Source organism: Oryza glaberrima, chromosome 9, assembly GCF_000147395.1.
Source record: "Oryza glaberrima chromosome 9, OglaRS2, whole genome shotgun sequence".
Taxonomy (NCBI): domain Eukaryota; kingdom Viridiplantae; phylum Streptophyta; class Magnoliopsida; order Poales; family Poaceae; genus Oryza; species Oryza glaberrima.
In genome coordinates, this window is record NC_068334.1 from 18,946,015 (window position 1) to 18,954,011 (window position 7,997).

At 44.9% G+C, this 7,997-nt stretch overlaps 1 protein-coding gene across 1 annotated transcript; it reads right to left on the reverse strand.

Annotated features, from left to right (window-relative positions):
* Window positions 1-260: 260 nt before the first annotated feature.
* LOC127784709 (uncharacterized) lies at window positions 261-6,418 on the reverse strand. Its single transcript, XM_052312048.1, has 5 exons — window positions 5,895-6,418; window positions 3,834-4,852; window positions 3,310-3,579; window positions 2,884-2,975; window positions 261-1,636 (listed from the first exon to the last, which is right to left on the reverse strand). Exons 2-5 carry the CDS (start codon window positions 4,815-4,817, stop codon window positions 703-705), a joined length of 2,280 nt encoding a protein of 759 aa, XP_052168008.1. The 5' UTR covers window positions 4,818-4,852; window positions 5,895-6,418; the 3' UTR covers window positions 261-702.
* Between the last annotated feature and the right edge of the window lie 1,579 nt (window positions 6,419-7,997).

The window sequence follows — 7,997 nt, forward strand, 5'->3', positions numbered from 1 at the left end:
CCTTTTAGTCCCCAGTTTGATAGACTCGTGAACTTGCTGCTACCTGAATTCAGAATTCCTACAGAATTCAACGAGCTCCGTGCGGCCGGTACAAAAGCTTGGCTCCAATGCACACAAATTTCAACAGAAGTACGCAGAGTTCAATAAAGCGTCTCAAGGACAACTACTACTAGTTGTCTCGTTGACTTCACGAGATTACACGAGAAGTCTTAAAACAAAACAAAAGGATAACACGAGACAAAAGTAAATTAAGAAAAAAAATCAGAGATAACACGAGGAGCAACAGAATATTCTTTCTAGTACTTCATACTCTACTGCTCCAATGGATTGAACAAATAATTAAATGGACAGCAAAATTTCACGAGAAGTCGATAGTCTTTAAGCACAAACCACTTTCCAACCTCTAAAATTCGGAGAACACATCCATCCCATCGAGTGGTGGAACTCACAATCCAGAGTTACCAATCGACGTCAGTAATAAATACAGGTCAGTTCGTCATCACCTTTCTTTTTCCTCTTCTGTAACAAAAGAAAAAGAAATAGAAGTAATCCCACAAAAGAAAAAGGGAAAATAGAGAGAGGTAAAAGCCCCAAAAAAACTAAATTAGCTAGGTGGCCAAGCCCGTTTGCTGGCCCAATCAAATCCCACACGCTATTTCCGGCCCAATTAGGCCCACCAAATCGCCCGCGTCAACATCAGCGTCACCCCTTCTTCGCGTTCGCCGGCGCCGCCGGCGCCGGCGCGGAAGCCCCGCCGCCGAGAACTGCGGCGGCCGAGTCGACGTTGGTGAGGAGGTACTCGTAGATCTTCTTCCTTAGCCGCTCGATCGTCTCCTCGGGTACGGCACTGCCACCGTTCGCCGGAGCAGCGGCAATGGTGGCCGCGGCAGCTTCTCCGTCCGCTTCAGGCGGCGGCGGGGGAGTCGCCTCGCCGCGCTTCCCGATCTCGCCGAGCCAGTCGTTGACTCGCTTCAGCTGCGGGAGCATCCTGGCCGCGCGCTCGCGGTCCCACGGCGCCGCCGCCGCCGCCACGTCGGCGTCGAGGAAGCGCTCCACGAACCCGAGGAACCAGCCCCTCGACTCGTCGCCGAGCCGCCTCGCCAGCTCGACCCTCTCCTCCGCGCCTACTCCCTTCTCCCACTCCGGCAGTGGGGGAGGCGCCGCGGTTGCCGCCGCCGTAGCCGCTGGCCCCGTCCTCGCCTTCCCCTTCGCGGGGGACATCCGCGACTTCGCCGGCGACGACTTAACAGCGTTGGCCGCCGCCGATGCGGCCGGCTTCGCCGACTCGTCAACGACGAGCACGGCCAGCGGTGACGAGATCGTCGCCGGGACCGGCTTAAGGTTGTAGAGGCCGAAGGCGGAGAGGTCCGTGGCAAGCGCGGCGCTCACCCAGGACGTAGCCCGGCGGCGGCGCTCGGCCGCGACGGTGGCCGTCTCCTCGTCGGTGACCGACACCACCGTCCCGGCGTCGCTGGCCGCCGAGCGATCCGGCGAGGATACCGATGCGGCGGACGACCTCGCGAGGGTGTCGGTGATCACCGCGGCGCGGGACAGCGCGGTGTGGAGGGCGAGGAACCGCTCGACCGCCGGCTGCGGGTTCTGCTCCTCCGCCGTCGAGCTCACCTCCGCGTACGAGCTGCTCCGACCAACACAGGCAAGTAAGAAGGTTACTACATTTATCAAATCACTATCACATACTGTACAAGATTAAAAAAAAAAGGGAAAATGATTGTTAAAATGGCATTGTACAAATCAGTGCCAAAATGCAGCAATTTCTCTACCATCTAGCTGAATGAATACACATTTTACAGTTAATTTGGGATCAGGAATCCAGTATACGTAAATTTGCCACTAGAATTGATGGCATCGGCAGTAGATGGCACTAGAGTTGCCCAGGTAAATGAACAGGCGATGCTAGTGAAAGAAAACAATAAACAGTCGCCAGTGCAGTCCTTGTCTGACCAATGTCTAACATTGGCGAGCATTGCTGCACAATGCAACAAGAAAAGTAAGCCATAGGGGAAGTACAACAGTTCAGAAACTGTTTATCCATGTTGTGTACCATGCAGATGCCAATAATCAGACAAACACATAGGTCAATTTCAAGATCTCTAACTGTATAAAAATGGAGCTACAGTAGCTGTGATCCTTGTTTTTGGGACCGTATGCTTGTACCTTGAGCTAACATATGTACTTGACTTGCCATGGACCATAAGACACTCAGAATTATAGTTGAAGTTAGTTTTGACCATTACGAGTTAATCTTTATTAGTGAAAATATGTAGTTAAGTACCATGTGTACTCAGATCAGGCCATCATGGGGTAAAAGGTTGGGCATGGATGGATCATGGGTCTAAAAGGGATGAACCGAGCTGGCTGATAGCATTATTGCGACATTGAAGACAGCTAGAACTGGGACATTTGGAGTGTGATGCCGGTGTGTTATTAATGATCTTGCTCTACTGATATGGAACCATGTGACATGAACAGAAAGGCTTAAGAAAACACTGTTAACCTGATGCCACCTGTCCTGGTGCTGAATCACCATGCCCTGTAGTATTTAGCATGTTTGTCAGCACTAGCAAATTATGGCAGAACACGAGTTCATGCAAAAATCTCCAGGTCATAGTTTGGCACCTGTGCTAAAGATTATCGTCTACGATATAATTTAGGACGCATAATGGGATTCAGTCTGAGTATCAAACATGTGTTCATCATTATCTAGAAACTGATTGTACCTTTACCAAATTATTAACATATCGTATATGGTTGTGGGCCAATAAGAAAATACTCTTGGTAGAAATTCAGAAAACAACCCAAACATAACATACTAACTTCTATGATGAATTGATCACACAGCCAGCGACTATGGAGAAAAGGTACCTCAAACATCTGAGCAAGCTCTCTGCAGCAGAAGCTTCCTGAATGGCTTCAACAGCAGCCATTTGTGCTGACTCCCTATATTTCAGGAGCTCCTGTCGAAGAAATATGCCATACAGCATAAGCCACATACCATCAGACATATAAACCATAATCTAACGTGCTAGCATGATAAAACTATGTTTTCCAACATTTTTACCCCTTTTTCCCCTCAAGTAATGGATGAAAGATATCCATATACATTAGTAGAATATGGCTCCAGTAATACAAGGAAAGCTAGTCAGGATGAAAGTATTCAGGAATCTGATAACCATAGTCTCTCTGGTATGGTAACATAAAAATAAATATGCTCATTTTTTTCAGCTATGATTTATCTCTGATGCTGGTGTATAATAAAACCATATTGCTTGTGTTGATGAACAGCCATACCTTTCCTAATTTGGCGAGTGATGGAGGAAGTGTTGTCCATGAATTACTAGCATCTGTCAGTTTTTTGCTGTTGGGGGGAACCTTGACTAAATTTGTAACATTTGGGTTGCTTATCCCAGATGTTCGCTTTACAGTAGGAGGATGCTTCTTCATTGCTTTGTCGGCGTCATCTGAAGGAGCATTTGCAGTGGTCTTCTTAGCAGGGTTCTGAAGCTTACTATCATCTTTATGTTGCACCTTCTCATCCACAGGAGGCTTTCGTCTAGGAATCTGCGTGTAAGAACCTATATATTAGTAATAAAGGACTTTGGAGTAAAACTAGTGTATTGTACAAAAATAAACAGATAGTGCATCATTTCCTTGCATATCATCATGAAGATAAACATTGATATGCAGATATGAAATATGAACTATATATCATTCGAAAAATAAATCCTACCCTAATTGTTTTCGAGAAAAAATGTGTTACTAAATATAAAAAAATCAAGTGCATTTACACATAGCATAGCCAATGTGGTACACACCGTTGCCATTGTGCCCCTGTTCTCAGGCTTTTTTTCAAGTTTGGTCATCTTTGAATCTGAATTGGTTTTCCCTTTTGTATCCACCTTTCCTTCCCAGCTTCTTCTCAATGCCTTCGGACCTGATCCAATACTCAATATGGAGCTACTTATACCTGCAGAGGACTTCCTCCCTGCCGTTGTAACCTTCAAAACGGAAGCTGCCTTTTCTAACAAGGAAAGCCTAGAAGACGACGCTTTCTCAGCTCCTTTTACTTTGTTTCTCTGTTTTAGATCATTAGAGAATCTATCAAATGATGCAGGCAGAGAATAGACGCTTGTTGGAGATGAAGGTGTTGATCTAGTGTCAGCAGGTTTCGCCTTTGACTTAATTGCTTCCTTCTTATCACCAAGACCATTCAAAGCTTGTTTTGACAGCGATGAATTTGATTTGGTGAGCATCGGTTTCTTATTTTCTGCCCCGATAGTTTTATGGGAAGCATTTATTTTCCCTAACTTGCCCTTTTCCTTTTCTAGTGACAAGCTGCTGGTATCTTTCAACCCATTTGTTGTCTTCAATCCATTTGTCGTTTTCAATCCATTGGTTGGTTGTGCCTTCTTGTTGCCTAGAAAATTTGAGGAGCTAGTTACCACAAGGTCCTCAGGATTGCCAACACAAGCATGGCGGCCAGGAACTGGCCGAACTCCCCGTAGGATGGGTACTGGAGTGGCTGCCTCTAGGCGGTCTACATGGATGAACTGCCCTAACTGAATCTTGTCGCTCAAGATGAGATCATGCTGATCCTCCGGAAGGGAAACATAAGTGGCATGGGACGAATCGGACACCTTGAGGTAGAACCCTTGGTTAGTGAAGAGATCACTCCCCGCAAGTGCCGGAACAATGCTGACAACCTGCAGAAGGGATGACCGATGCTCGCCTGCGACTTTAACATCGGTGTTCATATGCTGGAGGAGCTTGACAAGGACACCAGGTACCAACGACGCCATTGCTGTAACTCCTTAAAGACTTACAGCGCATTACTCTGCATTACAAAAAGGGGAAAGTGTTACAGATCATCTTACAGAACCATCAATGAATTGGAACTGAATTTTTTTATCAAAAAGCTACTATCAGTTAACAGGTAGGCAATCCGATTATCCCAACAAAAGTGAAACCGGTGCCCCCTGAATGCAATAAAGGTTACAACTTTTTCATGAGTGTAATCTAGCAGAAACCTGGCTCACAAGGAACCTTTGCATTTACTAATCCTCCTAAATGCTTGAAGTATCCTTCATAGCAAGTAAATCTACAGAGGTGAGTTTGGAACACAAATTTAATACAAACTTCATACGAACAACTAACTAATCAAATGGATGGTAGCACACCAGCAGAAACGAATTTCTGTGTGCAAAGCCAGTAAATTTGAAACGGAAATGGGGGAAGAAGACAGCCAAGCACACCTATCCAACAGTAGAGCTAGCATGTTGGAAACAGTACACAAGCATATAAATGAGTGGTAATCCAAGGTACAGGAAGGAGGAGGAGAGGGGAAGTCTTTGCTTGTAAGGTATTGAATTGAATCCAAAGCAACAAGGGGCAACAAGAGGAGCAGATACCAGAAGACTCATCATGGCATCAATGTGGGCATATGGGCATTGGTCCTGTCCCCAATCCAGTCTTTCTCTCTCTCTCTCTTTTTTTCCACAGTAAAAAGTAAAATAGCAAGATGAACAACAACAACAACAACACCAACCAACCAAATCTTGCGCAGAGTGTACTTGCTCTACCAATTGTTACCACCTTAAAGAATTGCCAATGTGGGGAAGAAATCAGAGGATTGCTTAATTAATATTTCATCAGTAAAGAATGAAGCAGCAAACAGAACAAATCCTGGTGAATTCCAGGAAATACTAAACAACAAAAGCGGTCCAAACTCCAAAAGCAGAAGAAATATTACTCATCTTGGAAAAATGGAAATCTCCGCTCCAACGCAAGGCGGGCACGGTCACTCGAGCAAGAGAAGCAACAACAAATCTTGGGTCGAAAATTAAAAAAAAAACAAGGAAAGGAGATGGGAAACCAACCAGTCTCTTGGAGGAGAATCCGCGAAATCTGCGCTCACTTCTCCTTCCCGTGGGCGGCGAGGAGGAAAAGTTGGATTCCTTGTTGAGCTTGAGCCCCCTCCCTCTCCGCCCTGACGAAGCAGAGCTCTGCTTACGCTGGCAAAGAGAGAAAAAAAGGCTGCACCGGCCTATGATCCTAGGCTTCAGAGATGGAGATAGCAATAGCACGACGCAGCAGCAGTGGTCACATCCATCCAAGAACAAGCTAGAACCTCCTCTCCTACTACTCCTACCTCTCTCTCTCTCGTCGCGCTACGCGCAGGCGCAGGCGTCTCGTGGACCAGCGCGAGGAGGAGGAAGAGAGAGAGAGAGAGAGAGAGAGAGAGAGAGAGAGAGAGGCGGGACGAATCGGCTTGTTGGAGTTGGGAGGGGTGGGGAGTGGGAAGAAGAATAGCAGCAACCGCCCCGACCGCCCGCGCGCGGAGCAAAAGAAAGAAAAAAGGGAGAGCCGAGCTGACGACGCACGCAAACGCGAGGGAGAGGGAGGCCAGCATAATGCAACCGGACCGACCCGTGAATCTACTTATACGTTGTTAACCCGTTTCGATTCAACTAACTTAGTGTTGTCTAGAGATACAAATGAATCGACTCATAAATCTATTTATAGATAAATCAGTAGATAATCATAATTAATCTGTTGTTTATAGATTACTCGCTAATTTTATTTATAAGCGGGTTAGCATTCTTGTATTTTAGAGGCAACGCATCCACCATTCCACGGCTCTTCCACCGTTGCGAGTGCAAAGGCTACAAAAGGCAGTCACGCACGGCATCGGCATGGTCCATGGCTCCATGCGGTGGTGTGGACCGTGTGGTGTACTAGTTGGTGTGGAGCGAGCAGTGCAGTGGTGTTGTGTGGGTGTTGAGGTTTGCCGTTGCTTTCCTTTCCTTTCCCCACCCCGGGGACAGGGGCCGAGGCGAACCCCGCGCGGCAACACGGAGATTCTCTTCCTCCCTTTCTTTCTTTAATCCACACACACCCTCGGTTTTAAACTAAAATAATTTAGAATTAGATATGACTTAAGCTAATACTTCTTAAAAAAATATACAGAACTGGATATGGCATATCGGATACTATGTTGGTTTTTATAAGACATATGAAGTATACTACAAATATAAACAGAGATTGAGTTTTATCTCATACTCTATATATAATATATATTTATTATGATAAAGAGGTTGTATTTTTCTTAATGACATGTTACAACAGTTTATTTAAGAGATCAGCTGGGATTACGCGGAATTTATGAAATGGCCAAAATTAATGGATTGACGGATAATATGATTTTTAAGATATTATTTATAAGGTACAAACAAATAAGTTAACTGAAAAGTTGCTTTAGAAAAATATTCTGAAAATATATATATATAATTGTTTTTACTTAAAATATATCGTTTAGGAGATTGGAAAACGTGTAAGGCCTTGTTTAGATCCTCCAAAATAGCAAAAGTTTTGCTATTTTGTAGCACTTTTTGCCATTTTTATCTAAACACTAGTAGTAAAAGTTGTCAATTTGGCATTTGCTAGTCCATAGTAGCAAATTGTGCCAAAAAAGTGCTTTAGGACCACTCCCTTTCTCTTTCTCTCTCTCACTTTAGTGCTAGAATGGCAAAACTTTAACATGCATCTAAACACCAATTAGTACTTTTACAATGCCAAAAACTTTTACCACCAAAACTTTTGCCATTTGCCATTTGCCATTCCAAATGGATTTAAACAGGCCCTAAGTAAAAAACCCAAATACATCATCATAAAAGTAAAGGGCGGTTGATGAAAACTGAAAATCGGTTTGCTGGTGCCAAAGAAAATTTCTTTCATGGTTTTCTCTGCCAAGTCATTACTCATTGGCAATATCTAGCTAACCTACCAGCAGCAGCAGATCAAAAGGTGATGAGATGAGTGAAGGAGTCAGAGCAGCGTCTGTACGACCTGCGACTAACAGAAAAGGGTCTTCACTCTTCAGGATGGTCAGCGTTGACACTTTTATGGTGGCATGGTAACATGTACAATACTCCCTCATTCGTCCCAAAACATAAAAAAAAAGAGAGATTGAATAGAAACTC

Coding starts and splice junctions, on each gene's coding strand:
- LOC127784709 (XM_052312048.1), bottom strand. CDS start 4,817: ATGGCGTCGTTGGTACCTGGTGTCCTTGTCAAGCTCCTCCAGCATATG. Junction 2,976..3,309: donor CACTCGCCAAATTAGGAAAG/GTATGGCTGTTC, acceptor TTTCTTCGACAG/GAGCTCCTGAAATATAGGGA. Junction 1,637..2,883: donor AGCTTGCTCAGATGTTTGAG/GTACCTTTTCTC, acceptor TGGTCGGAGCAG/CTCGTACGCGGAGGTGAGCT.